The sequence below is a fragment of the Neoarius graeffei genome, chromosome 1 (assembly GCF_027579695.1).
Source record: "Neoarius graeffei isolate fNeoGra1 chromosome 1, fNeoGra1.pri, whole genome shotgun sequence".
NCBI classification, from domain to species: domain Eukaryota; kingdom Metazoa; phylum Chordata; class Actinopteri; order Siluriformes; family Ariidae; genus Neoarius; species Neoarius graeffei.
In genome coordinates this window covers 103382099-103398510 of record NC_083569.1, presented here as the reverse complement: position 1 = coordinate 103398510, position 16412 = coordinate 103382099, and the positions used below count along the sequence as shown (strand labels likewise).

At 42.1% G+C, this 16412-nt stretch overlaps 1 protein-coding gene across 1 annotated transcript in view; it reads right to left on the bottom strand.

Moving 5' to 3' along the window:
* LOC132879777 (desmoglein-2-like protein) overlaps positions 1-16412 on the bottom strand; it is a 135854-nt gene that overhangs the window by 88745 nt on the left and 30697 nt on the right. The window contains exon 3 of the mRNA XM_060913746.1: positions 12626-12772. Within this exon, the coding sequence (XP_060769729.1) occupies positions 12626-12772 (147 nt within the window). The remainder of the gene's footprint in view (positions 1-12625; positions 12773-16412) is intronic.

Below are 16412 nucleotides of genomic sequence, written 5' to 3'. Positions count from 1 at the left end.
TGTTTCTTTAGGGTTTTAAAGGGTTAGGGTTTTGTTTAAAATTAGGGTTTTGTGAGCACTATTCATTTTGTAGTAGTTTGGTTCAGTTGAACAAATTAATTTATTTAAATTATACTTCAACAAATTTGACCAAATCTGAAATGAACAATGGGCAGCACGGTGGTGTCGTGGTGTTAGCACTGTCGCCTCACAGCAAGAAAGTTCTGGATCTAAGCCCAGTGGCTGACGGGGACCTTTCTGTGTGGAGTTTGCATGTTCTCCCTGTGTCTGCGTGGGTTTCCTCTGGGTGCTCCAGTTCCCCCACAGTTCAAAGACATGCAGGTTAGGTTAACTGGTGACTCTCAATTGACCGTAGGTGTGACTGTGAGTGTGAATGGCTGTATGTCTCTATGTGTCAGCCCTGTGATGACCTGGTGACTTGTCCAGGGTGTACCCCACCTCTCGCCCATAGTCAGCTGGGATAGGCTCCAGCTTGCCCGCGACTCTGCACAGGATAAGTGGTTATAGATAATGGATGGATGACATGACTCAATTTAAAAATTTGCCACAACTGCACCACATGAAATTCTAGCTTAGGTATGTGTTTCTACACTCTTACAGTAGTCATGCACAGCTAATTTGCATTCATGGTTTGTACAAATGGGTTGTTGAATCATTTTTAAGGCCCATCGATCAACAGTGAAGCTAAAAACATCTGATGCACATCCTCAATTTTTTTATTAACTTTCTTTGTTGGAAGCAATTTCACAGGCAACAAAATGACAGTGCAATATGACAGAGAGGACTTCCAGTCTATCATTTTTTCCCGGTCTTTTTATTCCTCCCACAATCCCACCCCACCCAGAAGAGAACAGTTCTCAATGTAAATCAGTGTCAACATGTAAACAATACAGAATACATACAACAAATACATAAATAAGGAAAATTATGAATTAAATAAATCAATGAAATAAAAATGTTTAAAAATAACAATGAAAAAAGAATGAATAAATAAATAAATAAATAAATAAATTTAAACAAAAGCGGGGCCTCAATTGTCACAGTCAGGCAGAGATGTCAAGGATTCAATATAATTTAAGAGAGATCTCCAAGTCGTTTCAAATGAGTTTAAGGAGCCATTGAGGGAAAATCTAAGCTCTTCAAGTCTAATGGACAGTCATACCTCTTTCACTCACCTTCTATGAGATGGAAGATGAGGGTGTTTCCAATTGAGGAGTATAAGTTGCCTGGCCAACAGAGTGGCAAAGGCAAGAACAGTCTGCACGACTTTAGAGGTAAAAGGCTGCAGGGGGACACCAAACAAAGCCAAGAGAGGTTCAGGAGAGATAGTAGTGTTATATGCTGTGCTAAGAGTTTTGAAGATTTCAGACCAGAATGTGGCAAGCCTGGGACAGAACCAAAACATATGGGAATGGTCAGCTGGAGATTGTTTGCACCTATTACATGAGTCAGTTACATTGGGGTAAATCCGAGATAGCCTCAAATTAGTGTAGTGAGCTTTGTGTACAACTTTACACTGTAGGAGGCCGTGCCTCGCACAGATTGAAGAGGAGTGAACCAACCGTAAAATGTGTTGCCAATAATCATCAAGCAGTGTGGTTCCAAGCTCTTGCTCCCAAGAATCCTTGGGACCAGACGCTGGGGTGTCAGTAGTAGAATTGATAAGGCTGTAAATGCTAGAAATTAGTCACTTTTGTTCAGGATCAAGAGAGTGAGTCAACCAGAGTTTCCGGGGGATGACTAAGGAATTTGGGATTCTGATTCTGAATAAAATGCCTTATCTGAAAAAAAAAAGAAATAGGTGGGATTTAGGCAAATCAAATTTCTTTGAGAGCTCAGAAAAGGACATAAAAGTCCCTTGGTTGTAAAGGTCCTTAAATTTAGTTATCCCTTTGTCAAACCAAGTCCGAAAGGTCAATGCAAGAGGGCAGAAATAGGTGATTGTTTACAATGGGGGAGAGGTCTGAGGCCCTATGGAGGCCTAGGTTTTTCCTAATTTGAATCCAGATTCTAACAGAGTTAGTTACCACTGGGTTTGAGGTAAAGTTGGAGGCCATCAAAGGGAGCTGGGAGCAAACCAGGGAATGAAGAGAGAGTTTAGAGGATGCATGTTCCATCTCCACCCATGCAGGGCGCTCTTCGTCTGCTGTGTTAGTAATCCAGTATAAAAGTTGATGAATATTACAGGACCAGTAATAGTGTAAGAAATTCGGCATTGTTAAGCCACTAAGAGCCTTTGGGAGCTGTAGCACTGGTTTTCTGATGCATGGATTTTTATTTCCCCAAAGGAAGGAACTTATTAATTGATTGAGTGATCTAAAAAAAGACTTTTTAATAAGGATGGAGATATGTGAAAAAAGATATAAAAACTTGGGTAAAACAACCATTTTAACTAAACTAACATGACCTACTAGGGATAGTGGGAGACCAGACCAGCTACCAAAGTCTAGTTTACACCTCTCAAGGAGAGGAGGGAAATTTTTGGAGAAAAGTTGATTGATTGAATTTGTAATATGCACCCCCAAATATTTAAATCCGTCTGTAGCATTTTTGAAAGGGAAAAAAGATGGGGCTATATTTTTGGCCAGAGAATTGATGGGAAGAAGTTTGCTCTTGTGGAGGTTAAGTTTATAGCCTGAATCGGACCCAAATTTGTTGAAGATACTTAGAACCATGGGGAGAGAGGCAGCTGGATTAGACATGTATAAAAGGAGGCCGTCGGCATACAACGATAATTTATTAAAGGACATGGGACATGGATTTTTTTCTGGGTATAATTATGTATAAAGGACATAAGAAATGCCATCTAAATCACTGCAGGGCGTCAAAAATGTGAAAATCATCACATTATTCAACTTTTTTATACATCAACGTAAAACAATGATTCGTTAATTAGCTAGGTGGTCACGTGACCCGTGACGTCACAAAAACTTTCCAAGGAGCCAGCGCTTGGGAATCTAATGTAAACAGGTTACCGAAATGGACACCATTGACAGTGACATTCCCGATGTTTCACAGAGATGTGAAGTTAGACCCTATCAATTCGAACCGATAGCTGGAAATTCACATGAACATGGATCTTGTCTTTACTCTGACAGGTCAGATGATTCTGAGAGTGAGAGTTCATTCAATCCCCATGAAACTAAAAGCGGTCAGCTCGATAACACTTCCTGGTAAGTTAAAAACAATTCTGCTCAAAGGCTAATAATCTGTTGAAAGAAGTATTATTTTTGTATCATACATTGAAAGTTCATCATAGATCTAGCTAAAGTCCGTTGCAAGCTAGTTTTTTTTTTTGCTGATATTTTTCGAGATTGATTGAGATACAATGCTTCCAGAGTCCGAGATGAAAACATTCAAAATGGCGAAACGAGTCAGAATTATGATAATCAATAATTGATACACCCAAAATTATAATACTAATCCTTACTTCGGCTTTCAGTCGCTTAGCGAATGCACCTCGGCATTTTTCCGCATGAGGCCCATGGTAAAACCACACTTCCAGGAGGGGCTGCCGTCTGCCTCCCAAGCCGGCCGAGAGCGCTCCTCGTCGGGCACGGCCAGGCGGGCGAATGCCCTGGTCCGTCCGCCCTGTCTAAAAGATAATGGTACAACTCCGAGTGAAGGTATCAATGCGCTGTCGAAGCGCACAGAAGGTGTTAGTACGCCTGTCATTATAGTGCGGACTTTCCATAGCATAGAAAATCGCTATGTTTCAATTTGTGTAACTGAACTTGTTTCATGTCACTGGTCATATAAACCTATGTAAACAGGAAAAACGTGGAAGAGTTTGGTCGCATCTAACTACAGCCCCAAAAAATACCATTGGCCATGCTGAGCCTAGCTACATTGCTAACAGGAGTGACAGCGCGTCTGACTGACTGGGAGGTCGCGCAAAGCTCGGAGAGGTACGGAGCAGCTCGTCTCAATTCAGATAAGAGCATATTTCATTATGGAAGTACGGTGGACTGTTCCTATTTAAATGTCCATTAATGTTACAGGATTTCTTGACTGTCTCTACAGTTGTAGGAATGTTAGGCCCTGTATATTATGGCGCTATCACTGCCTCCATGAACCCGGCTATACGGCCTCTTAAATTTGGCTTGGCAATTAATATCGCTCAGTACCTGAGTATTAATGTTGAAAGAATCCTCAGTGAAATGGTCCGAACACAGTTTGTGGGAAACAGTAGGTGCAAAGTTTTTTCTACGGCAGTAGTGAGCCCACACTTTCCTCAGCTTCGGGTCCTTGGGGAATGCAAAAAAACTTACTCCAGGGCATTTCCCATTGGAATTATTGCAACCATAAGCAGCACAATACACCATGATGTTCAATGTACGTTAAAGACTATAAAAAACAATTTTCTTGTCATTCACTTCTCCATTCATCTACCCACTTGTGCTGTGCCCGAAAGTTTTTGTGACGTATGATCACGTGACAGCGGCTCTTCCGGTTGTAAAATATGCAAATCAGAGCTTGAGCAGAAATGCCATATAATCATCACGAATATAACGATTTTGCTGAATTTAATAGATGATTTTGTATTTGTTGATGCAATTAATTCATATTTTTAATGGAAAGAAACTGATATAGCGTGCATTTATGTTTCATGTCCCATGTCCTTTAACTTTCCCAGCTCTGGTGATGCCCTCAAACCCACCCTCCTGGTGCAGCCAGATGGCTAGAGGCTCAATAGCTATGGCAAATAAGAGGGGGGAAAGAGGGCAGCCCTGTCTGGTTCCATGATAGAGGGGAAATGTGGCAGACTGGAGTCTGTTTGTGTGGACTGAGGCGACTGGGCTGGCATAAAGCAATTTGATCCAAGATATAAATTCTGGATTGAAAACGAATTTCTGCAAAACAAAAAAAAAAGGAAGCTCCACTCTACCCTGTCGAAGGCCTTCTTCACATCTAGTGAGATAATCACTTCTGGAGTGTTCGAACTAGGAGCATTAATGATATTTAGGTGCCTCCTTGTGTTATGAAATGAGTGCCTTCCAAGCATGATACCCATTTGATCAATTGATATTATACTTGATAGGACCCGCTGTAGGTGTTGGGCTAGGATCTTTAGGTCAACATTTAAGAGGGAAATGGGTCTATAGCTACCGCACATGAAGGGGTCTTTATCATTCTTAAGCAGGAGAGAAATAGAGGCATCCGACAGGGTAGGAGGCCGGTGGCCCTCAACAAAGGATTCATTATGCATTCTCTGGAGGGCTGGTGCAATGGTGGCAGAGAATAGCTTAAACTCAACAGTGAACCCATCAGGGCCTGGAGTTTTACTGTTCTGAAGTGACATAATTGCCTCCTGTACTTCCTTGATAGAAATTGGACTTCCCAGCTCCCTACACAAATCCTCGTTTAGTTTAGGAAAAACAATCTTATCTAGAGGGTTATCTCCATCCCAAACATCTAAAGGACATTGTGAGGAGTAGAGGTTAGAGTAGAAAGAACAAAATATCTTATTAATCTCAATAGGATCTGAGGTAATTTCACCTGACACAGATTTGATCTTGGGGATCAATCTGGATAGTGTGGCTGCATGCGCCTGATGTGCTAATAATCTTCCTGTTCTGCCCTGAATATGTTTAATATGTTTAAAAGACGGGCGGCACGGTGGTGTAGTAGTTAGCGCTGTCGCCTCACAGCAAGAAGGCCCGGGTTCGAGCCCCGTGGCCGGTGAGGGCCTTTCTGTGTGGAGTTTGCATGTTCTCCCCGTGTCCGCGTGGGTTTCCTCCGGGTGCTCCGGTTTCCCCCACAGTCCAAAGACATGCAGGTTAGGTTAACTGGTGACTCTAAATTGACCGTAGGTGTGAATGTGAGTGTGAATGGTTGTCTGTGTCTATGGCTACGTTTACATTAGACCGTATCTGTCTCATTTTCTTCGCAGATGCACTGTCCATTTACATTAAACCCCCTGGAAACGCCTGGAAACGGGAATCCGCCAGCGTCCACGTATTCAATCTAGATCGTGTCAGCTCCGGTGCTGTGTAAACATTCAGAATACGCGAATACGCTGTGCTGAGCTCTAGCTGGCGTCTCATTGGACAACGTCACTGTGACATCCACCTTCCTGATTTGCTGGCGTTGGTCATGTGACGCGACTGCTGAAAAACGGCGCGGACTTCCGCCTTGTATCACCTTTCATTAAAGAGTATAAAAGTATGAAAATACTGCAAATACTGATGCAAATACTGCCCATTGTGTAGTTATGATTGTCTTTAGGCTTGCCATCAGTAAGTGATATGCGCTGGGATCACACACACAGCGGCTCAGTCCCGAATCGTGGCTTGTTCACTTCACTCGCGCGCTGTGTGAGCTGCGCAGGGCCGGAGTGCGCACCCTCCAGAGGGCACTCGCTGTTCAGGGCGGAGTGATTTGGAGCGCAGGATGCCTGCGGAGCCGAGCGTATCTGTGTATTAGGCTTGCCATTCTTCTACTTGCAAGTGGTGAGCCTTGCGCAGCTTGCCATCCTTCTACTTGCAAGTGGTGAGCCTTGCGCAGCTTGCCATCCTTCTACTTGCAAGTGGTGAGCCTTGCGCATGCCCTAAATGCACTGGGATCATGTTACGCGCCATCTGAAATGCACTGGGATCATGTTACGCGCCGTCTAAAGTCATGTGATTAGCGTATCCGCGTATTGGCGTTGCTGTGTGCACGGCTAACGGTTTTAGTGTAAACGCGAATCGTTTTAAGAACGTTAATCTGATGATCCGCTGATTCGACGTAATGTAAACGTAGCCTATGTGTCAGCCCTGTGATGACCTGGTGACTTGTCCAGGGTGTACCCCGCCTTTCGCCCGTAGTCAGCTGGGATAGGCTCCAGCTTGCCTGCGACCCTGTAGAAGGATAAAGCGGCTAGAGATAACGAGATGAGATGTTTAAAAGACACTCAAAATGACTTTGAAATGTTGATTTACTGTTTTTTACCTTTTTATGTATTTGCGGCGCTTTTATTTTGAAAATCTCCCGACTAACCGGAAGTAGGAAGTAAAAACCTAAACGAGAGGGAAAATGTGTGCGCGCATCATCTCACGGCCGCGTCAATGCAGTTAATCTCTCAGAAAGCAATGGTTATAAGTGTTACATACCTGCTAATTTGCCTTGTTTTCTAGCCTGCTGTGCTAATAACTGTTGAGTTAATATCAAGCAGTCGGTACGTTGATACTGATATTTACATGGTTGTTTATGAAGACTTTTTTTGTATTTTTCTTTTCTAGTTTTACACCAAATTCAATGCAGTCAGAAATGTTGACTTAAGTGTGAGAAGATATTAAAGGAGCAAGCCGCTCACTTCCTGGCTCTTGAATAAGGAGTTTGGCTGGCTATCTGTGTTCACGCAAGAGCAAAACACATAGAGAGAACAGTACACTTCCCGCTTTATCCCCAGTCTCAGGCCAAGTTTACATTAGACCGTATCTGTCTCATTTTCTTTGCGGATGCACTGTCCGTTCACATTAAAACGCCGGGAAACGGGAATCCGCCAGAGCCCACGTATTCAATCCAGTTCGTGTCTGATCCGGTGCTGTGTAAACATTGAGAAACGAGGATACGCTGTGTTGAGCTCTAGCTGACGTCGTCATTGGACAATGTCACTGTGACATCCACCATCCTGATTCGCTGGCGTTGGGATCACACACACAGCGGCTCAGTCCCGAATCACTGCTCGTGCGCTTCACTCGCGCGCTCTGTGAGCTGCGCAGGACCGGAGTGCGCACCCTCCAGAGGGCACTCGCTGTTTAGGGCGGAGTGATTTGGAGTGCAGGAGGAAGCGCTGAGCTGCACTGAGGTTTATTTACACATTTCAACCTCCTTCAGGCGCTTAAACTCAGTGAGAACATGAACATCACAGCCAGGTGTGTTTATCTGCTGGAGAAGGTGTTCGCTTGCCATCCTTCCACTTGCAAGTGGTGAGTGACTTGCGCATGCCCGATATGCACTGGGATCGTGTGACGTGCCGTCTAATTAGTCATGTGATTAGCGTATCCGTGTATTGGCGTTGCTGTGTGCATGGGAATCGTGTATTGGCATTTCTGTGTGCACGCGAATCGTTTTAAAAACGTTAATCTGATGATCCGCTGATTCGAAATAATGTAAACAGGGCCTCAAAGAAAAGTTGTTTAGCAAGGAATAACTGCATCTGTGTTTTACTTGTGGATACCAAGTCAAATTTGGACTGAAGCTGAAGGCGTTCTTATAAAGAGCAGGGGTAGGAGCTGAAGCATACAAATTGTCGATTCTATTATCCTTAACTTTTGAAGTTTATTGCAGTATCTTTTTCAAGTGGTTATTATTCCCACATTACAGCTGCAGGGTCTGTTTTGATTCTGAGTTCAGAACCCTGTCTGTGTGTTCTCCCTGTGTCAGTGTGGGTTTCCTTCAGGTTCTCAGTATCTTCCCTCCTGCTGCATAGTTGTTGTTTTTTTTCTTGGCAAAATGGCAGAAAGAAATTTCTGCAAATAGAATATGTTCTGTTCAGCTGTATTAATTTGTGCATGTATTCACTGTTGCAGAAGTGACATTTCTGGTTGTAGTAAATCACTGTGCAAATAGAGATTGAATGCAGAAAAGAAACGAAACCCAGAGTCCTCCTTCTGTTCAAATTGCGCCACAGACACATGGTTATGGTCACACATGCTTTTCTTAAATAATTAAAGACCACTTAAGTTTGGTTGGAAACAAATTATTTTTATTAAATCATGAGATCATCATCATAGTGGAACTCCCCATGCGCAAAGCAGAACCTCCATACTTCAGAGAATATGGGAATGCATTGACCTGATTTTTGATGGCTTTTGCGACCATATGACATCCGTACATGTATATGAACGACATAAGTGTGCCACCACAGGGTACCTGATTGTAAGTGCAAGGTAATGCATTTTATTTAGGCTAGTGGGAAATCCTTATTTATTGTGAATGTCAAGCCATTATTAATAACTTGCATGAATGCTGAAGCGGGATAAACGGGATAATGCAATAAGGCCAGTGTCACGGTCTGAATTTACCACCAGTCTAGACTTCCTGGAAGTTGACCGGGAAAAAAAAAAATCGGTCTGCGCATGCGCATGGTAAATTTATACCAGCGCACGATCAGACCGTGGCACCGGGTGTATGCGCAACAGCAGACCTGTGTACACACCTCTCCGTGGCTCTGTGTGTGTGTGTGTGTGTGTGTGTGTGTGTGTGTGTGTGTGTGTGTGTGTGTGTGTGTGCGCGCGCATGTGAACGAGACGAAAGAGCACTATGAATGAACGGAACGATATGCAACGGAATTTTTTTTTTTTCAAAATCGCAAGTCTGATTATGTGGTGATAGGAATCCATTGTGTGGCGCTGCGCCACACAATGGTCTATGTATGGGAAACCCTGTCAGAGAGTCTTGCTGCAGTTGCAGGGCACGGTGCTCAGGGGTGAAAGTAAGCCGGTCCTGGCTGGTCCGGCGTACCACTAAAAGATTTGGCCGTACCGGAAAGAAAAATATACTGTCTCTGAAAAAAAAATGTAAATACTAAAAAAAAAAATTAAGCCGTACGCACGCTGGTTACAGCGCGCATATGGCTTAACCAGATCTTGTGCTATAACGTGGTAATAGCTGGTAATCAAAGTGTTTTAGCAGACAGACGTTAGTTGCAAAGTCTCCCAAATAAAAAGGCATATAAAGAAACATGTTAATGTTTCATGATAGACTATTTAAAAATTACTTTGATCAGAATTCGTAAATCGAGTGGAAGTTGGGGCAAAGATTCTAGATTACTGTCTGGTTGGAGCGAGCAGAATAACTAGGCTACCAATGCATGGCATGTGCACTGAGAACACACGCACTTGCTGTAGAATGCATGCACTTTCTCAAACGTTCAAGCCTGTTTGGAATTTATTTTAAGTGTTTTACCTAAAAACTTTCACGTTTCTGTTCTGTTACACTGTTCTGTGTCCAATGTCCAGAATGAAAAGTTAGTTTTCAACTGTTCAGCTAAAAAAAAATTATTAAATTGTGTTGTTGAAATGATGTTTGCAATTTATTTATAATCAAAAACTGATACAGGTGGATGAAAGAGTGATAGTGTGATAAAGTACTATACTAGTACTACTGAGTGATAAGAAGTCTTAGTGAATGCTTGATAAGTAGACAATAATAAATAATTAGGTGTATTTTCCAGCGCGCGCTGTGCGCGTGCACTATGACTCAAAATAATAGTACCGGCAAGAAATAAAAGTTACTTTTACCCCTGACGGTGCTGTAATAACATAGCATGATGCAGAGCGATTGGGTCCATGTTGTCCCTTTGGAGGCTGGTCAAAAACTGATGGTCGGCCACCGATCGCCGGGCCTTTTTATACGGTTGCAGTGGGTCGCATGCAAATCCGGGCGACCGTGACAAATTTGCGTGTAGCTCAGGCGAGAATCTGTCTAGAAAAGATCGAGAATTGAGCGTACAGAGCGAGGCTGGAACGTTTATATCGCAGGTTAAATCGTATTGATTGAGGGTACGTTGCAACTCGTACGTAGCTAGATCGGCCAAGATTGAGCCTTGATCGGCCGAGGTCGCGCGCTTGCGAGGATAGATCGCCGAGAGATCAACGCTGTGTCGCAGATTGGTCGAACAGAATGAGCCTTGGTCGTGTTAAGATCGCATCAGATCGAGTGGATAGACGCAAGTAGAGCGTATGTAAAGCATCTACAGAGCGTATAAGATGCAGGTAGAGCGTACACATCGAAGGTCGAACGAGATAACATAGAGCGTACAGAGAAAATAATGGGTTTAGGTTGCACGGATTTTGCTCGCGACTACGGGAAAACAGCTGCGATCATAGTCGCGCGTGTTTTTTTCCAAATCGTACTCTGTGAAATGAGCCCCTAAGCCAGCAAACATCGTTATGTAGCAGAAGGTCTGTGTGTTCCACTGACATTTCCTCCAACAATGTTCTGAAAATGCAGTGTTGCAGACTTGAATTCTCCCAAACAAAATTTGCCAGTTTTGTCACCGAATCCATGTCACTTTCATTTCCTTGTCAAGTTTAGCGCATAGCACTGATTGGTGAATAATACAATGAAATGTCAAAAGCCCTGGGTTAATTGCGGAAAGCCTGTTCATCAAGCCCTTGCGATGTCCCACCATAGATGGGGCTCCATCGGTAACGACAGCGATGATTTTGTTCACATCCAAGCCAGTCTTCGCAAAGATCTGAGTCAGCTCATTAAATAGGATCTCCCCAGTTGTGCGCCCAGGCAGAGGCAGCAAACAAAGTAGCTCTTCCCGAAATGTATTTCCATCAAAAAAATCTGATGAATACCGATAGCTGTTCTATATCGGTTCGGTCGCAAGAAGAGTCTATTGCCAGTGACATGGCCTCTGTTTTAATCAGATCAGTGTTTAGTCTGGATGAACATTCCTTGGCTAAAACTTCCACTCTTCTTGTTGTGGTGTTGGCCGACAATGGCACCTGCTTTGGTAGGTCCACAATATTTTGCTTGTTTTCCTCGTCGTGACATAAAACCTCTTCAACCATATCGATTGCACACTGTTTTACCAATACAGCATCAGTTTCTTTGCTTTCCCAAGATTCCAGGAAACACATAAAGAGGCTGCGCTAGCCCTTTGTTGTGCTGTGGTAGATTTCTCCATGGTAAAAACGGAGCGCCTGAATGAGGAATGCATGTTGGCTATTTTTTGTCTGCGTTTACCTGAGTTTTCAGGATAATTTGAATTAAAAATAGCGGCATGCATAGTAGTGAAGTACCTCTTGATATTGTCAGCCTTGCAGACGGCTACAGTCTGCATGCATATCAGGCATGTTGGCTTAGCATTTGGATGCTCAGGTAAAATAAAACAAAACTGATCCGTCCAGTCGGGTTTAAACTGACGATTTTCGCTATCGACTTTACGTTTTTTTGTACTTGCCATGGTCTGTTGTCACGACTGTCATAAGCTTAGATAAGATTTCACTCACTCTTGATGACTAGCAGAGATGTCTCCCACTGAAGTGGGGAGATCGCTAATCATGCATGGCCATAGATGGCGCTGTTTACCTTTGTTCAGATGTGACGTGGCGGGCCAAAAATTTGCCGTGCCTGGGCCGGATCTGGCCCGTGGGCCGCCATTTGGGGACCACTGATGTAGAGATTTGCAGAAATGTATTTTGTCTTGGTTTTGCTCTATAAGGTTTCTGATAGTGAATACAAATGTTCATTTGTTTTAATGTTAAGCTGCTGATGAGTTCATTCATTCATTCATTCATTCATTCATCTTCAGTAATTGCTTTGTCCTGGTGAGAGCGCAAGGTGTGAATGCACATATAGCACATATCTTATTTACGGGAATAGCCAATCCACAGCAAGTTTTTGGATCGTGTGAGGAAGCCTGGGGTCCTGGAAGGAACATGGACATGTGGAAAACATGTGAAACTCCACACAGACAGTAACCCAAGCTCAGGATTAAATCGTGGACCCTGGAGCTGTGAAGTGGCCATGCTAACCACTGCACCACTGTGCTACATTATTCTTACTATAAATTAATAAATAGCTTTTTACTTAACATTTGAATAATTCAAATAAATCACTACCTTCACTATCATTACAGAAAATGTGATGTTGCTCACGGCTATGCAGAGGATAGACTCACTTCATAAGTCGCGGTTTTCTCTCTGTCCAAGATGCCATGGATCCTGACATAGCCATTCTTTGGGTTGACGGTGAATAATCCTTCGTCCACCGCAGATCCTATGAGAGAATATGTAAGATTGTCCCTGGTCTCTTCACCCCATTGGATCTGAAATCAAACACATACAATTTCATATATACAGTAGATGAATGCAACATAATTTAATTTCTACCTGTTACAGGCATCAAAGCATTTTACCGACTTGTGAGTCTTCTTCATAAATGTATTTATAATACAATGCTGTTCCATTCTCAATTCTGACTGGTCAGAAGGCACTGGCGGCTCGTTAATAGGGGCGATTTGGGCGACGCACTCCCAAACAGGGAGGGAGTTTTTTTTTTTTTATCTACTCCTACTACCAACAGTAATGTCATTGTCCAATCAGGCTAAGGTCGCGCCTGGTGTAGCCACGCCCTTTTGGGGCGATTTCTGTTAGGTTCAGATTTGCCCCAAAATCTCCCATTGACACTAATGGTACATACGTTTTTTTCGAAAATCCTGCTCCCAATGCATTTTCTATTAGGTTTTATGTGCTCGCACAAGCAGCGTGCTTATGTCATACACCTGTTATGCCGCGCAAGTGTTGCCAGATTGGTTTTAAGTGCATTTTGGCGGGTTTTGAACATAATTTTGGGCTGGAAAACGCAACTTGCGCGGGAAGATGGCGGCGAGTGTTGAGTGCAACAATACGATAGCGTCTCTGAAAGAAGTTCCCTTTAGTCGTCGTACCAATGAGGAGAAAACGGCAATCAAACAGCTAGGACCTCCTAGACCGAATTTAAACATCAAGCAAGTGTCTACGAAGGGGGAGAAGACCTACTCAAGAGGTTTTAACAAGAACTGGTGCCACCGGAAAACTTGGCTGGCTGGCTGTGATGTAGTCAATGCTCGTTTTTGCTCCCCTTGCATTCTCTTCCGCCCTGGAAGTAGCACAGCAGACGGTACAGTGATATCTGATATTTGAATTTACTAGGCAAAAGTTGTTTTTGTGTGTGTTTTACCAATGGCAGCTTAACATTGCCATGCTTGGAATATTTCAGTAGCCTCAAGTTCTCTCTGACTTGGTGTAAATTAAGCATATTTTCAGTTTTTATATTTTGTACAGTATATGTGTTCATTGGAGCCAGCAGCACCTTACCTTTTTTCCAACTTGTTAAGCCAAGTTGCACTGACTACAAAACCTTGTGTAACCTTGTGTGTATATAGCTAAATAACTAAAGCCTTTTGTGTTCATTGACATGCTTGTAATACTTTAAATTTCCTTTTAAGGCATGGCTTTCTGGAGGAATTCTTGGGAAAAAAAACTGCAGAATTTATTTAGAATTATTTGTTGTTAAAATGGTGCAATTCCATTTAAAAAAAACACATAATTAAGCTGCACATGTTTGTTTGATGGTTATGCTTTTCTTCATCTTTTTCAAAACTTAAATAAACACTTGTTTTGGATTTATATCCTGCCACTTTAATTGCATTCTTTAGAATTGAAGAAATTAGAATATGTTTATAATTAAGAATTTGTGTCTACTTATTATAGAATACTGGAATAATGAGAAAATAAATGAGTAATGTAATATTAATTGATTGTGATGCCAAATGTTTTGCTTTGAAGGCTTCACAATGAATCTTCCTTAGTTTTAGCCTGGCAAGCCAGACTAAATGTGAATATTTGCCACTCGTAGGCAAAAATATTTTTGGCCGCTAGGCGGGTGGGTCTAGTTTACTAGGCTACCTTAGTTTGCCACCTTTAACTTGTTTAGTGTTGCCACCTAGTGGAGAGCAGAGATATTGTCTGTATTGATATCTGAATTTACCAGGCAAAAACAAGTTCGGCCAATTGATTTGCTACCTAGGTCAATTTACTTCAGTCCTGTGGACATTTACGGTGTGTGTAGACATAACGGGGGAAAATTGCCCCCCCTGAAAAAAAATTCAGGAGCCGCCACTGTCAGAAGGTATTGGTTAATTTTGTTTAGCAACAGAATTGCAGGCTGCAAAAGAAATCACAAGTTTATATTATCACGCTCGTTGTAGATATTATAGTTTCTGTAGCAACAGCACAATTTAAAAAAAACCCTAATAATTAACATATTTTTGAATATTGTTTTGTTGAACAAAGAAACATGTTCTTATATTGCTGTTTCCTGGTGTGAAATTGACATTTATGGAGTCTCTAGTCTCACTCTGTAACAGTTAGGGGATAATGCTTTAACCATCTCTGTAAATAATCTTGAAGTTTTCTGCCATGGGGAAAGCCTTCAAGACAGAAGAGTTTGCTCATTGTAGTTTATGTGTATCATAAAGTGCTGCATTTTTTCTAATTGTAAAAAGAAAAACTAATGCTGAACTGACTGTTTATAGCTTTTAAAGCATAAGTGATGACAGTTATTAACTTGTTATAAACTATACATAATTTGCCATTCTTTAATAAATAAAAAAATATATACAACGCCAAACCAGAAAAAAATGTGATGGTATGGAAAATGCAAATAAACAAAGGAAAACAACGATTTTAAATTAACTTTGACTGATATTTCATCGCAGACAGGATGACCCCAAGATATTTCATGTTTTGTCTGGTCAGCTTCATGTCGTTTGTTAATATACATCCATTCTTGTGTTTCATAAATGCAACACATTCCCAAAAAAGTTGGGACAGAGGCGATTTAGGGCTAGTAATGAAGCAAACAATTAAGTAATGATTTGATTTGAAACAGGTGATTGTAATCATGATTTGGTACAAAATCAGTATCCAAGAAAGGCCTAGTCTTTGAGGAGCAAAGATTCGATGAGGATCTCCAGTTAGTCAACAAATGTATGAGAAGATTATTGAAATGTTGAAAAACAATGTTCCTCAAAGAAAGATAGGAAGGGATTTGGATATTTCACCCTCTACAGTGCATAATACCATTTAACGATTCAAGGAATCTGGAAGAATTTTGATGTGTAATGGGGAAGGGTACAAGCCTAATCTGAACACCAGTGATCTCCGATCCCTCAGACAACACTGCATCAAGAACCGTCATTCATCTATAGCTGATAGAACCACATGGGCTAAGGATTACTTTGGCAAGCCTTTGTCAAGCTCTGCAATACAAAGTTACATCCGGAAATGACAGTTAAAGCTTTACTGAACAAAAAGGAAGCCTTATGTTAACTGTGTCCAGAAGCACCATCAACTTCTCTGGGCTCGGAGGCATCTGGAATGGACCATCACACAGTGGAAATGTATATTGTGGTCAGATGAATCAGTATTCCAGGTCTTTTTTGGAAGAAATGGATGCTGTGTGCTCCGGGCTAAAGTCAAAAGGACCGTCCAGACTGTTACCAGCAACAAGTTCAAAAGCCAGGGTGTGTCATGGTATGGCATCATGTCAGTACCCTTGGCAAAGGTAACTTACACTTCTGTGATGGAGCATTAATGTTAGGACTAGGACTGTTTTGGCCTCTAGAGGCCGCTGTTATTTCCTTTTCATGTCATGTTTATTTTGGCCTCTAGAGGCCGCCACTGTTCCTGTGTTTTGTGTTTTTGTTAATTGCCTGTTTGTCCTGATTATCTTCACCTGTGTCCTTAATTAGTTTGTGTATTTATACCCCTGAGTTCAGTCCTCTTGTCACGGAGTCTTTGTGCTGTTATGTTTATCTCCAGTTTCCTCTGTACTGTGTTCTTTGTTTTGTACTTTGCTTTTCTTTTGGATTTAGTAGTGACTGTTTTTGGATCTTCTGAGCTTTTGCATTTTTGCCTTTTCCT